Source organism: Pelophylax lessonae (assembly GCF_965119305.1).
Source record: "Pelophylax lessonae genome assembly, chromosome: 1".
Lineage (NCBI taxonomy): Eukaryota > Metazoa > Chordata > Amphibia > Anura > Ranidae > Pelophylax > Pelophylax lessonae.
This window is the reverse complement of record NC_138768.1, coordinates 428,878,525-428,894,497: the sequence shown is the minus strand read 5'-3', so window position 1 is coordinate 428,894,497 and position 15,973 is coordinate 428,878,525. Positions and strand designations below refer to the sequence as shown.

At 42.8% G+C, this 15,973-nt stretch overlaps 1 protein-coding gene across 2 annotated transcripts in view; it reads right to left on the bottom strand.

Annotated features, from left to right (window-relative positions):
* Nucleotides 1-7,172: 7,172 nt before the first annotated feature.
* TMOD1 (tropomodulin 1) overlaps nt 7,173-15,973 on the bottom strand; it is a 112,464-nt gene continuing 103,663 nt past the window's right edge. Inside the window, exons 8-11 of one of the 2 annotated variants that reach the window (XM_082269494.1) lie at nt 14,865-15,008; nt 12,524-12,668; nt 10,623-10,687; nt 7,173-8,092 (exon numbers count right to left, since the gene is read on the bottom strand). In XM_082269494.1, coding sequence (XP_082125620.1) covers nt 10,623-10,687; nt 12,524-12,668; nt 14,865-15,008 — 354 coding nt within the window. In that variant the 3' untranslated portion in view covers nt 7,173-8,092. The remainder of the gene's footprint in view (nt 8,093-10,622; nt 10,688-12,523; nt 12,669-14,864; nt 15,009-15,973) is intronic. The other variant, XM_082269493.1, reaches the window with a different exon arrangement.

Genomic DNA, 15,973 nt, shown 5'->3' with positions numbered 1-15,973 from the left:
TCTGTCCATTTTCATCCGATCCCATCCGATCCTCTGGACGGATGGAAAATAGGGTATCCATCTGTCCAGATTTGACGGATCAGATGTCAGGGGACATGTCTCTGCTGACATCCGATGCCCCATAGAGATGCATGGGGCGTCCATTCAGATCCGCAAAAAAAACTGACAGACGGATCTGAACGGTCCGCCTGTGTGAAAGGGGCATAAAGCTTAGGAAGTGAGTGCATTGTTGATTAGAACAATGTAAGAGGGGGGCACGTTGGACAGCTGGATGGCTGGGAATCTACTTTGTGACACATTTCGAGTCTCCTATGTGCTGCCAGCACAGGGTATTTTACCTCTTGGTGCAGCACTTAGAAGTAAAAACAAAAACGGCCCCATGTTTATTACTGTATATGCTGCCTTAATGAATTACAGTAACAAAAAGCAAGGGTTTAATTGGCCTTTAAAGTGTCACTAAACCTAGGACCCTGCATTTACTATATAGTGCCTTGAAAAAGTATTCATTCCCCTTGAAATTTTCCAAATTTTGTCATGTTACAACCAAAAACGTAAATGTATTTTATTGGGATTTCATGTGATAGACCAACACAAAGTGGCCCATAATTGTGAAGTGGGAGGAAAATGATAAATGATTTTCACATTTTTTTTACAAATAAATATCTGAAACGTGTGGCATTGTATCTGGTCTCCCACAGTACACAGAACATGGAAATGCAATTATTTTAGTAAATATAAACTGCTACATTCCTTTTCTCATCAGCAGTATATAGCAGTCTTGTGACTTCTTTTAGTGTCTGGTTAAAGCTTGTAGGAGAAGATTTCTTTCTCCCATGATTGTCCTATGAGGCTTAAGGCTGTAGGACCCCTGACCCTCTGTCTAGACAGTCCTGATTGGCCCTATGCTGACCACATGCAACCTCCCAAGAAAGAAAAACTCTCTAGCAATACACACCCAACTGGGCATGTGCAGAGTGCCCTAAAGACTCTGTTCTGTCAGTAGATAGATTTGGGACAGTGGAAGAAGGGGAGGTTAAGAGAAGACAGGATCAAACAGCCTTTTTACACAATTCAGAGGATTAACCCCATTAGGTCCCACAGTGAGTATAACAAGCATGCTTTACTGCATGTACACACTGATTTTACTGTTGTGGGTTTAGAAACACTTTAAATAGGTACACTGTGAGGAAATTATCAAATTCTTCAGACCAAAAAAAATTAATGAATCGTCAAGAACTCACGAACATCCTTGCAATGTATGTATGTGGTTCACCCAAAAGTGAATATATTTTTCTCTATAAAACTGGAGTTTCCCAAAATACAAATGATAAATACTTGTTATGAAAGTAAGGCTGGCCATACATTATACAACTTTCTTGTACAATGTTTCTTTAGATTAACCAAGGCAGTGCTGTATCCTGGCCTAGGCCAACAAGGCCCAGGCCTAGGGCGGCACTTTGCAGGGGGGCAGCAAAAAAAAAAAAAAAATTCATTATTTGTATAATGACTATGGACTTCCTATTTATTATGCAAATAAGTTAAATAATCCTATAACTACAATCAGTGGCAGCAAACACAAGTCCAAATATCCTAAAAGAGTAATCTTACTAATCCCATGACATAAGGCTGTACTAATGGGCACTGATAAGGCTGCACTGATTGCCACTGATGGGGCTGCACTGGTGACCACTGATTAGGCCATGCTGATATGCTGCACTGATGGGCAGTAAAGAGGCGGCACTGATAAGGCTGCACCGATGAGGCTGAACTTATGGGAACTGATGAAGCTATGCTGATAGGCACTGACAGACTGTGGTTATGGTCTGTGTTTTGCAGATGACAGGGTGGGACATAAACAGGAAAGGGTGTGGCCTTTACAGGAAGGGGTGGGTCATATTTAAATTAGGGGGTGCAGAAGTTTAGTCAGGCCTAGGGCAGCACAAAACCTAAATACACCACTGAACCAAGGCCATATAATATGAGGTCAAACCTAAACACTTTCCATTTGTATGCAATCAGGCAGGCCCTTGCACTACATAGTTTAAAGTAAATCAAAAGGAAATGAAAGAAAACTCTATAATGTATGGCCAGCTTTAAGACGAAGCACAGGGAAAGGTAACAGTTTACTTTTATGACAGCTGTCCTTAAATGATCCTTTTGCAAAAAAGGCAATGAAGATGCAAATTAGTATAGCAGTGGCCTAAGGAAAATGAGGAATGAAAGTACTCTTATCTGCTGTAAAAAAGAAGACACATGCATAATTGTCCATAGGCTTCAGAATGGATTGCAAATAAAATCATTTTTCTTCAGGGGGTAAGGGTAACCTAATAGAATGTATTCTAATATAGTATGTAAGGTGGGTGAGCTATGTAAATAACATCCACTTTTTCTTCTATTCAACTGGTCTGTAGTCCTGTGCTGAGAATGTACAAGTAATAAATTGAGCTATGTTTCCTTTCATCACCCTGACATTTAGTAATAGAGGATGACAAGACCTGGTTGTGTTCAAGGTTAGGCTTTGAAAATAAAGGGTCCAAATGTCTAAAATACCGTCATACAACAGACTTGCCTTTTGCTCATACAGTCACACATCTTTAGAGGAAATGCTCTTTAACATTGAAAAGGTCACCCACCCACATGGGTAAAGAGGTGCTGCACACCCCAAACTTTATAACAAAACAAAAAAAAGGGCTCCCAGGGGCTTTTAAGCAGCAAAAAAGAGGGTCATACTGAACCTTAGATTGATTTAAAAAAGTTTTTATTGGTACAAAATAGCATAAAAAGTTATACACCACTTAAAAAATATAAGCTCTGGTATGCATTATCTCTATACAGGAAAAATGTCCTAATTATACTGGCATATAATATATATATATATATATATATATATATATATATATATACACACACACACAAGGGTGTAGGAACCCACACAAATCTGGGGGGGACAGCATTTTTACTCGCCAGGTATATGCTTTTTCAGTAAACTGCGAGAGAGAGAGTGTGTGTGTGTGTGTGTGTGCGTGCGTGTGCATGAAAAATCTCATAACAAACAAATATGCAAAAGGAACAGTTCTTTATTTATCTCCTTCTGCAGTCTGTACTGCGTTCTGCCCGTTCTGAAAGTGAAACCGGAAGGAGACCCCGGCGTGCTGACTACGCTGTTCGTGTAGTTAACAACTACACACTGCGTGCATTCGCCTAACAGTAGGTGTTCGGAAGCCGAATGCACTGGACATTTTTACAACGTAATCAACACTCTCCAAGCAGGGGCGTACCTAGAGCATTTGGCACCCGGGGCGGATTCTATATCTAACCCCCCCCCCCCCCCGGGCATGCAGGCGACGGACCGCACATTGACCTGGCCACAAGGCCCCTCCTCCTCTGCAAAAACGGCACAGATTGACCTGAGGCGCCAGACAGAAGTACATGTAACTGGCAGTGGCATACTTACTGTGTGCTGTCAGTGGTGTCACTAGGGTTGGTGTCACTCCCCCACAAAAAAAATATTTTCCTGTTTTCTGAAAGCGTGCCAAAGATGCAGCATGCAAGACTTTTGGTGCGCTTTCAGAAAATGCAGAAAAAAAACTATAGGACTGCAGTAATAACTGCGAGTAAAATGTAGGAAGACCCCGTTTACATTACACAGCCCCCATACCCCTGGACACCTTTACATTACACAGCCCCCATACCCCTGGACCCCTTTACATTACACAGCCCCCATACCCCTTTACATTACACAGCCCCCCCCCCATTGGAACCCTCTACATTACACAGCCCCCCCTATTGGAACCCTTTACATTACACAGCCCCACCCCCAGACAGGCCCCCCTCACATCAGTGTCCCCAGAGAGTGCCCACTTCTTACATCAGGGTCCCCAGAGAGCCCCCCTCCTTAATTCAGGGTCCCCAGAGAGCCCCCCTCACATTTAGGATACCCAGAGAGCCCTACCATCACACATAAGGGGCCCCAGACAGGCCCCCTCACATCAGGGTCCCCAGACAGGCCCCCCTCACATCAGGGTCCCCAGAGAGCCCCCTTCTTACATCAGGGTCCCCAGAGAGCCCCCCTTCACCCATCAGGGTCCCCAGACAGGCCCCCCTCACATCAGGGTCCCCAGAGAGCTCCCCTCACATCAGGAACCCCAGAGAGCCCTCCCCTCACACATCAGGGTCCCCAGACAGGCCCCCCTCACATCAGGGTCCCCAGAGAGCCCCCTCCTTACATCAGGGTCCCCAGAGAGCCCCCCTCCTCACATCAGGGTCCCCAGAGAGCCCCCCTCCTCACATCGGGGTCCCCAGAGAGTCCCCTTCTTACATCAGGGTCCCCAGAGAGCCCCCCTCACATCAGGGTCATCAAAGTGCCCCCCCTCAGATCAGGGTCCCCAGAGAGCCCCCTCCTTACATCAGGGTCCCCAGAGAGCCACCTCCTTACATCAGGGTCCCCAAAGTGCCCCCCCTCATATCAGGGTCCCCAGAGAGCCCCCCCTCAGATCAGGGTCCCCCAGAGAGCCCCCTCTCAGATCAGGGTCCCCAGAGAGCCCCCGCTCAGATCAGGGTACCCAGAGAGCCCCCCTCACCTCAGGGTCCCCCAGAGAGCCCCCTCTCAAATCAGGGTCCCCAGAGAGCCCCCCATAAGGGTCCCCAGAGAGCCCCCCTCACATCAGGGTCCCCCAGAGAGCCCCACTCAGATCAGGGTCCCCAGAGAGCCCCCCTCAGATCAGGGTCCCCAGAGAGCCCCCCTTCAGATCAGGGTCCCCAGAGAGCCCCCCTCACCTCAGGGTCCCCAGAGAGCCCCCCCTCACATCAGGGTCCCCCAGAGAGCCCCCCTCACCTCAGGGTTCCCCAGAGAGCCCCCCCTCACCTCAGGGTCCCCCAGAGAGCCCCCCTCATCTCAGGGTCCCCAGAGAGCCCCCCCATCAGGGTCCCCAGAGAGCCCTACCCTCACATCAGGGTCCCCAGAGAGCCCCCCCTCACCTCAGGGTCCCCCAGAGAGCCCCCCCTCACATAAGGGTCCCCCAGAGAGCCCCCTCTCAGATCAGGGTCCCCAAAAAGCCCCCCCTCACCTCAGGGTCCCCAGAGAGCCCCCACACACATCAGGGTCCCCCAGAGAGCCCCCCTCACATCAGGGTCCCCCAGAGAGCCCCCCTCAGATCAAGGTCCCCAGAGAGCCCCCCCCCCTCAGATCAGGGTCCCCAGAGAGCCCCCCTCACCTCAGGGTTCCCAAAGAGCCCCCCTCACATCAGGGTCCCCCAGAGAGCCCTCCCTCACCTCAGGGTCCCCAAAGAGCCCCCCCATCAGGGTCCCCAGAACTGCTCCTCTAACATTAAATGTGAGCCTCCAGAAGTTCCTTACCTTACATAAATTGGAGGCAGAGCACTGTCAGCAGCCAGGTCCAAAGGAGGAAGTTCCACACACTAGGAGCAGAGTCAGACAAACAACGTGGTTGGTTGCTAGCAACCAACCACTGTAGCTGTAGTAAGCCGGGAGGTGTGGCAGCAGCCAGCCCAGGACTGCAAGAGCTAGCTCCGCTCTCTGCTGAATGCCGGGGGGCGGAGTCATTAACCCCGTGGTTGGTTGCTGAGCGTTCCTAACAACCAACCACTGCTGGCCTGGCAGTGTCATGAAGGAGCTGGGACTGCATCCGCCCCTGGTCTCTCTCCCATGCTCTGCTTTGACTTTGATCAGCTCCTCCTTCTCTCCTGTGTCAGTGTACGCAGCGGCGGAGGAAGTCCGGCGGCCTGCCCCGGGTGTCACACCCTAGTGCTCTGGTGGGGATTTCACCATACCTGTCCCCCCAGCATTATTTCCTGGGGGGTATGTGTCCCCCCCGTCCCCCCCGGTTCCTACGCCCATGCACACACACACATAAAAGTTACAATTGCATAAAAAAATCAATACATCTACACATCATTGCCTACCAATTTTTTATTTGCTCTGGTTACACACACCTTCTCCATTCATAGTAGGATCTTAATGACTAATTGATAGGCAATGATGTGATATGTAGATGTATTGATTTATTTAGGCAAATGCTCTAATTTGACATAATCTATAATTCAGATGTCCGTATCCCCCTGAGGAAGAGTTGAACTAGCAAAATCGAAACACGTCAGGGTTTCTCTGAGCAACAACACTGTGTTGTATATATATATATATATATATATATATATATATATTATGCCAGTGTAATTAGGACATTTTTCAGATCATGCATACCAGAGCTTATATTTTTTTAAGTTATGTTGAACTTTTTATGCTAGTTTGTACCATTAAAAACTTTTAACATCAATCTAAGACTGAGTATGACCCTCTTTTTTGCTGCTTAAAAGCTTTAGAAGCACTTTTTTGGTTTTGTTATTCTCTTTAACAATATGCCTATTTACCACTTATTGTAAACAGTTGACTAAATATTAAACATTTCAGGTAAGGCTTATGGGTAATGTTAGGGGGAAACTAATGGATTCCACAGAAGTGGGTGCTGCTCCAAACTCCACTAATCTCTCTCTGGTCAAAGGCAAGGCAGGTGCCAGCCCAAAGAGCCTGTCTCTACTCAATGCACCACTACAACCATCCATAAAAAGGCCACACACTGATTGCGTAAGAAAAAATGTATTCAGCCAAACGGAATGGATTGGAATTTCCCATGTGAAGCCACTTCTTCTGATGTATTTCTGATACTATTTGTAAAGATGTTCTCCACAATTAAGTCCAATGGGGGTGAAATGTGTTAGAGAAATGGTTTCAGGCGGGGACCTCCAGTGAGCCAGTTTGACTAAAAAAAAAGTTTTTCTAACACGGAGTGACACAATCAGTGAGTGACCTTCTTTCGGACATTTGTAACCAATAAACTTTGTTTTATCTTTATTTCTAAAATGTATTTATTATAACTGGACGGTAGTAAATTAAGGCAAAACCTATGTTGAGAGGGACGATATAAAACACAGGCACATGATCAGGTATACTGTTAATAAATAGCACTTTCCTTTTATCTTTCTGCTCTAGTATCGGCTACAATTTTCTAACAGCCCATGATCACAAATAGAGAACTATAAATATGGAGTTTGCCTCCCAGAGCACTTTGGGCTTATGTAAGATAGTCCAACTACTCTACATTCAGCACAACACAGTGTTGTGCAGTGCTGAACAGGGATGTGTCATATGATTATCACAAGGCAGTACTGAGGTTTGTACACTAGGTGGACAGAGGGCTACCCTGCTGTGGAAATCCATTAATACTTAATATTGCCACTTCTCTTTATATTAATTTCTGCACTCATTTGAATAAGCAATTATGCCATATACTACTATAGTGGAATAACAACCGGAAGGACATTCCATTAACAAGATGGCAATATTTCTTTATAATAAGAAAAGTGCTGTAAAGGGAAATTATGATAGCAGCTACTACTACTTCTCCTGATAAAGACAGCTGTACCAAACAATTTTTTTATAGGTTAATTTGAAATCCTAAATATTATTTTTTTTCCTCTTATTTTTCCAAAGTTTTAACTAACTTATGCTTTGCTTGGGCCAGATTGACCAACTGACAATAGTTTAATTATGCAGTAATTGAAGAAGCTCTGGATTCTGTAGCGATCTTGGAAACTGCAATAATGTTAACGATGGTCTCTATTATGATTTTTTCAGATATACTATTAATACATTATGTGTTCTGTACTCATTATTGGTTACTAGTTCATTAAACATGTATAGTACCTATGGAGTCACACATTTATGTAGAAAATCATTGTGCTGATCCCAACTGTCACTGGAAGCAGCAGCAAAACAACTGAACGTTGCATTATCCGATGGCTGGTCATGAAAGGAGGAATTGCCAGCAGATATATTATATGGATTATTCTTGTAGGTAACATGCTGATGATCCATTTGGGTGCATAATATATGACAACAGAGGACTGAGGTATGTAACACAGTTGCTGGGTTCTCACTCTCTTGTAAGGATTCCACACTCTGGTACAAACTCTTATTGGATGGGGTCCTGCTGTGTGGAGCATTCCTCAGCTCTACACCCCGCTTCGGCATCTTGGAAAAATTGGGCCATCCAGGTCGGCCAGCCTTCTCTTTCTCACTGGTGAAGCAAACAAATATAGTTAGAACAAAACAAAGATCTAATAATTAATATATAAGCTGAATTAACCCTGAAATTACTAACAAAGATATTATTTTTTAATAAGAAAATTAGCCAAAATTCAGTAAACCACTGAACCCAATACAGTTTAATCAGTCACTGTTATGTCTGCTCTTAGTTGCTATGGTTTACAGTAATTTAGACATAATCAGTTCTCTCCGGAATGTCTAATAAAATAAGCCTAATTAGCACAGGTCTGCATGGGGACAGTCATTTCTCTCATTTACATGGTGCAAACCTACTATCTTCATGGTCACAAATTATTTATATAATTGTCCAGGTTAACCTATAAAAAATTTCCACTTCCTATTTATCCTGACCTATGTTTTCTAAACCTGATACTTCACGTTAGAGTCCAAAGATCCCCTTAACATCTGTCTTTTGTTGCCAATGCTAACTTCCTTCTTGCCATTTGATATTGTTTTATCATTTACTAAAAACGGCCATAGACAGAGCGATTTCCAACCAAGGGTTGCAGGAAAGAAAATCACAGCCAGTGTTGATGGGGGAATCCCTGCCACAGAGCCATAGCGTTCTCCCGGTAGGGTGTTGGGGGGGAGCCGTTCCCACTGGGAGAATACAGTGATTATTGCTAGTGGCTATAACAGCCGCTAGCAATAATTACATGTAAAATCCGACAGGATTGATGTACCCAAGTTGATTAATCAATTTGAGCAGCTAATTAACATTTAGCCTGCCCATACATGGTTTGAATTTGAATGGTCTATGGACAGCTTAAGGGCTCTTTCACACGGGCGGTCCGATCAGATCCGCCTGTCAGTTTTTTAGGCGGATCTGATCGGATCCTCCATGCAGCTCTATGGGGCAGCGGATGTCAGCGGAGACACCTCCGCTGACACCCGCTGCCATCCGCATCCGATCCTGTCCGTGAAATCTGGACGGATGGAAACCCTATTTTTCCATCTGTTCAGGGATCGGATCGGATCGGATCTGATGAGAGCGGACCGCCTGTAAACAGGCGGTCCGGACAGGCGGTCCGCTCTCATCCGATCCCCCATAGAGGGCAGCTCTGCAAGCAGAGACGGAGCTGTCATCCGCCGGCTCAGCGGGGATCGTGGATCGATCCCCGCTGAGCAACCTGGATCCGCCTACGGAGGCGGACCGTGTGAAAGAGGCCTTAGAGTGTATTCATTTGCTGCTCAAATCAGCCAAAAGCCACACATAGCTCTGTTGTTGAAATATTAGGTTTATTTCTGAGTTGGTGCTTGATTTTCCACTCCCTCTTATCTACCATACCCCACTATTTATCCATAATTATGGCAAGAGGGAGCCACACCCTCACGGGGGAAATTAAGATGATATTTCTGTCATAGAGAGCCATGTATTTTAGGATTTCTAGGCTGCTTAAGTTTTCTTTATAATGTTTTAGTTATGTGAAGACTGGACATCAAAGAGCGATTCTTCCCTTAGAACAACTGCCATAAAGCCACCTGCCCATCCCTGAAAGCCCCAGGACCTGCTGTAGTCTACTGTTTGAGTTTGGCTGACAGGGCTTGCTCAGTTTTGAGCTTTTGTACTTATTGAGAGAAGGAAAGAATTTGCTTTATCATACATAAATATTTCAACAAGTTGGAAAGATTAGCACTTTTGATGGTCATGGTAGCCCTGAATGGCCCATTCATTGTCTAAGCCAGGGATCCTCAAACTACAGCCCTCCAGCTGTTGCAGAACTACACATTCAATGAGGCTTAATAAAACTCTGACATTCACAGACATGACAAGGCATGATAGGAATTGTAGTTCCTGAACAACTGGAGGACCGTAGTTTTAAGAACCCTGGTCTAAGCTTTATTATTATTATTATTAGTATATTCAATAGTGGGGAGGGATTAGGATGTTTTGGTTCACCTTTAGCTAATATTCAGTACTGCTGACTATGTATAATTTTTTCTGCAAACAGGGAGTTCAGTAGGGAAAGTAAAAAAAAAAAGAAAATTTGGATACAGTCAGAATATTCCTGGAACTCCAACCTGCTGTGGACATATTGATTTTATGGTCATTGGAGGCCTCTCTATAACACTAACAGCGGGACCAATAATTAGTGGCCTTTAAGTATATAATTCTTACTGTTTGTAGTTTTAAGAGAAGATCAATTTTGATATAATTTGGTAAGCATGAGACTCAAACCTGGTCAGCTAAAAATCTATTCTAATTATTCAAATGGCTCTTCCTGTATGTTATGCTCCATGTTTAGAACCACAACTAAAATAACCTTATCTTCACTTAAAATATTTTATATAAATTGCAATGTAAACAATTAAAAAATGCAAACATAGTGGCAGAAAAAGCATGAAAACAGAAATGTCTGAAAAAAGAAAAAGTATTTTGATGAAAAACAGAAAGAATAAAGCATAGGCTTTGAACAGCCAGAAGGTGGCAGAAGTGAGCACAGCTTGTGGCATAGGCAAGGCTTTGCTAAGAGTAATGCATAGAGATTTTTTTTCTGTACTTATATATCTTCCAAGTCCAGAGTTGAAAAGTTATGCCATGGGACATCAGACCTACGTATACGAGCTGCAAACAAGAAGCAGATTACATGTTTCTATGGGTAGTTGAAAAGAACAAGTAAGGAAGGGTAACATGTTATGTACCCACTAAATTGGTCATATCAATAAATTCACAATCACTTATTATCAGAGGCTCTTAAACAGGCACATTATTATTATTTTTTTTGGAGAGGGAAGGCGTAACAAAAATCTGCCCAGTGCCCCCTATAAATATAAACTTGCGTACCCAACTCAGGTTATAATACACCATGCATGTTCAAAAAGGAAGGGTGGTTCTAAAGTCTAAACTTTTTTTACCTTAATACATTCTATGCATTAAGGTAAAAAACATTGTGTGTCACAGAATCCCCCCCAGCCCCCCCCCCCCATATACTTATCTGAGCCTATTCTTGACCCAGCACTGTGCATAAGAGCAGCAGCTCTCTCTGCTCTCTCCCTCTTTACTGGGCAGATTGATAGCAATGGAAGCCATTGGATTCTGCTGCTATCCATTAAAGTGTCAAGAGAGCGGGGAGCGGAGCTGAGCCACCCTGTCTGTGTCAATAGATGCAGACTGGCTGGCTAGGGAGCGAGCCTGCACGAGTACCCCCATAGAAAACGTTTTTTTTTATGGGGGCATTCCCTGAGAACGATCGGCCAGAAGCACCAGCAGGGGACCCAAAAAGAGAATGATCACAGAGCAGGTATGTATAACATGTTTGTTATATCTTATTTAAAAAAAAAAAAAAAAGAAAACCTTTAATATCACTTTAAGGCCCCTTTCACACTAGTGCGACCTAAAAGTCATGCGATTTTGCCATGATTTTGACTGGACCTGAAGCAATGTCTGTGTAATCTTGAGGGCTATGAACTTCAAAATGAATCAAAGACAGACCAAAATAGTGCAGGGACTACTTTGAAGTTGCTGCGACTTAAAGTCCCACAGATATGAATGGTACTCACTAGAAATCATGGAGTATGACTTGTCAAAGGGCCTGAATTTCTAAAGGTAGGTATAAATGTAAATAAAAATAATCTTGGTCTCTGTAGAACTGGTTCATTCTTTATTTTCAGATATAAAATATAAAATACAACTTTTTTCTTGTTTTGGATATAGTATAGAAGTTTAAGTCTAAATTTTTATTTTTTCTTATTAACATCCATGCTGGGAAGATTCATTCTTAATTCCTATCCTCAAGGCACAAATGGAACTGAGAAGACATCTAAAACCCACTATTGCCACTATAAATGCTCCCTAGCAGATTTTAACTCATTAAAACTCATAACTCAACTAATTAAAAGTTAGATTTCATTTCACCTTCTGTCTTGGTGACCTCAGTTACCAGAACAGAAAGTGTCAGTAAATGCCCTAAATGGGACCAAAGACAATAATAAAACCTCACAAATCATACTATGTATATACCGTATCATATGGATTACATTTTTTTGAAAACTGTAATACTTGATGTTCAAGTGTTTTAGGCAGGTAGACTCTTCCTAAATACGAATTCTGCAATGCCTGTCAAGGTTTTCCAAAATCTTCGACCCTGATATTGTTCTCTTTGCTGTGCTTTTTGGTGCCTATTCCGCTTGACAGTTTTTAGGCATGACATCAATGGGAGTCCATTGCAAGGTTAGAGATGCTTTTTAGGTGCAACTTTAAGCCAATGTATTTTCTTTGATTTTCAAGAGGAAAGTAATTTGCTAATGTATTAACTAAATTACCAGTTATACCTTCTATACCATCAGTTAAGCCTAATACATTTTAAGACCATAACAAGAAAGTAAGAACAAATAAAATATGCATCAGAATTTCTCTTATTTTTCAAGTCGAGAGAGCTGGCTGATTGGAGCACCAACTCACCAAGATCATTATTGTTCATCATTGCGTTTGATGCTCGAATTCTGGGGCCTTGTTGAGTGAAATGATAGCCAAATTTCAAAAGCGTTGCATTTTTTTCTAACATATTTGCAATTTCCATCTCCACTTTATTGCCAAGAGCTTGACTCTAAAGGGAACAAAAAATGTAAATTACATAAAGTGTTTATACAAAAATTACAGACTACAAATATCTTCCTATCATCCAGAGATCAGGATGTTAGACGAATTGAATCTTCAGCTGGCTCTAGATAAATAAGTGCACCACTAGGTGACTTTAGTCAAATATCTGATATCTGTTATGGATTGTAGTTTTTCTGTCCAGTCGGGCAGCCATTTTTTATTGCTACAGTGAACTGGGATGAGAGTGCAGAGGCTGATTTATCATGGCTGCCTTATCTAAGCTAATTTATCTTAAGCTGGGAATACACTAGTAGAATTTCAAAAGTAGTTCATGATTTGTTTTGCTTTTTAATCTTTAATTTTGGAATGAATAGATTTTACTGAACAAAAACCCACATACCCTGTTAGAAATTCATACATTCACGAAAGAGTTTCCATCCTGCTCCTTCAAATTTTCTCATCACTGTGGTTGAAGATGAATATCAATTTGAACCCACTTATGATTATGAACAAACATTCTTACAACATTTTTTACAAACTGTTGAGCAAGTCTTTTAGTGGATTCTATTAGGATAAACCCAGCTTAAAGTGGTAGTAAACTGCTGTGTTTTTTTTTTTTTTGCAACCTGCAAAGCAACGTTCTATATCCTAGTATGCATCGCATGCTAGCACATTATGTGAAACTTACCTTAGAACGAAGCCCTCAAGTGGCGCACTGTTCCTGCTAAAGGAGCTTCCAACTTCCCCCGATCTTCCTTCCAGGTTTGCGGACTTCGGCTGTGTGAGTCGCGATAATGTCACTCTCGCACATGTGTGCGGGAGCCGTTGTTTACGGCACAGGACTCGGGTGGCCGTTCCTTCAGAGCACATGAGCTGGTGATGTCACCGGGTGCAGCTACAAGTAAATATCTCCTTAACAGTGCATGTTTAGGAGATATTTACAGTACCTATAGGTAAGCCTTATTATAGGCTTACCTATAGGTAAAAATGATGTATGGGAATTTACTCCCACTTTAATAGGTTCTCATGAGAGTGCAGAGGCTGACCCCCAGAGCTTACACACTACAGAGCTAGCAGCAGCAGCAGCAGTAAGGACAATGAGTGACGCCAGAAATGATACTTCTTAATCTGTATACTTTTTTTTTTCTTTTGGCTCATCTTTGTTTACATTTACGTCAGTAAAGGGTTATAAGACTGCACATTTTACATTGGTAACCACTTTTGCTGTTTTTGTGCTCATGTGTAGAATAGATAATATACCTGCTCATTTCAGTAATTGGAGCCAGCAACAGGCAAACCTTTGCCAGGTACCAACTTCTGGCTCAAACAATGGCTCCAAATACTGTAAGAGCCGGTTCACACTACGTCGCTCCGACTTAGGGGGCGACTTCGGCGCGACTTGCATGGACTTCATAAAATGAATGTCTATGCAAGTCGCTCCAGGTCGCCCCGAAGTAGTACAGGTACTTGTGTCGCTCCTATTAGAACCGGTCCTGTACTACTCAATGGACCGCGACGGTGCGCAACTTGCCAGGCTGACCAAGTCGACTGACAAGTCATATTAGTGTGAACCGGCACTAAAAAGCATTACACAACCTTGTTGAGACATGACCGCAAAACAATAAACAAAACAAATTTAACTGTAAAATGTAAAGTTGTCAGTGTCTGCTGTGTTTCGGGTACCACTGTCAGCCTTAGCACTTTTATAAGATGAGAGGCTGCCTTGGGACCTGACACATAAATAAAACATGTAGAAGTAGAGGGCGGAACAAAGGGGAGAACTATAGGGTGTAATTGAAAGACAGCTTTAAGGTTGCTGGCACTGCTGACACCACATCCAAGATGGTGGTGCCCAGCAGACATCTCAAGCATTTGGAATGACTACACAAGGGAGGATCTTACATGCAAAAAACATACATAAAATACATTAAATGTACATATATAATCCTGTAAAGATTGTTGTTGAACGGTGTGGTAAAATGAGTAGTGTAGAAAGAAGACAAAAAAAATGAAGTACTACCCCCCCACCCCACCCCCCCAAAGGGTGGACCACAGCCAGCTACTCCCTAATTCAATAGCAAGACCGTACCCATGGCACTCAAGAAGGTGACCTATCCCATTGTATTCTGATCTCTGCATTCAGCCCAAAAAAAAAAAAAAAAAACAGAGGTATCTCAGATATCATCGATAGCCATGCTTTTACCTGATTATCTATTTTGAGCTCAACCAGTGATGTGTTATATTGGAGTGACTCTACAAGAGCGAGGATTCCATTTCCACTGATGAAATTAGATTCCACATTTAAAGTCCTCAGTGTACGATTGACCTTCAGCATGTCTGCCAAAGCCTTAAACAAAGAGAAAGCCCTGGATCAGTGTACTGCATTCACAGCTGAGTTTAGTTACTTTTTGAGGCTTAACTGATAAGATGCAAAGATGGACAAAGACAAGAGCAACACCAGAGCAACCAATTAGATTTTACATGTTTAGACATGTGTAAAAAAACTATTTCTGATTGCTGTTTCTTGCTTCACCTCAATAGATAACACTTTGTGGATAACAAATGAGCATAATCCATTCGTGTACAGTTGATAAAATGTAAGCTGAGCATGGTTGGGTGACATGGAGGAAGATGACTGTGGATGTGGGAAAATGGGTAGATGTAGTGCTGATTGTAGTCAAAGGGAAGAAGAGGCACAATAAGGACTAAGCAATGCTGAGGGATGGATGAAGAGGATGTGAAAAAAGAGCATGACAATAGAGGAGGCAGTGTGGGAATTTCTCCCTACTAAAGGATGAATGGCATGTCATACTAGTTCTTCTAAAGTGAAAAATCATGGTACAGCTCTTTGAACTACACATGACATATCCCCAGAAACGTATTTAAATCATGATGTTTTTTCAGTAATCACCTGATAACTGGTCTCTTCATAGGAAGTTTCCTATGGAGAAGTGATCCCCATCTTAGGCTAATAAGTATTGATGCACTAATGCTGGTCATAGTGATTTACAGGCTGTGAGAAGCAAATTAAGTACGCTCCCAGCTAGTGGTACCCTGGGCATCTAAATAGGGTAGTAAGTGCCACATCCTAATGAAAATCAAAAATGGAAAAAGGAAGAAACATGGACTTTGCAGGCACTGGATACTTAAAAATGTAACATTTTATTAAATAATACATCTAAAATCATCAACAAAGGTCACAGAAGACACATAGCAGTAGTATATCCCATGTATAGAGGGAAAACATATTAATGCAAAAACAGTAAATGGGTAATTACATTGTTGGTAGATGGTGGACAAATGTACAACAGT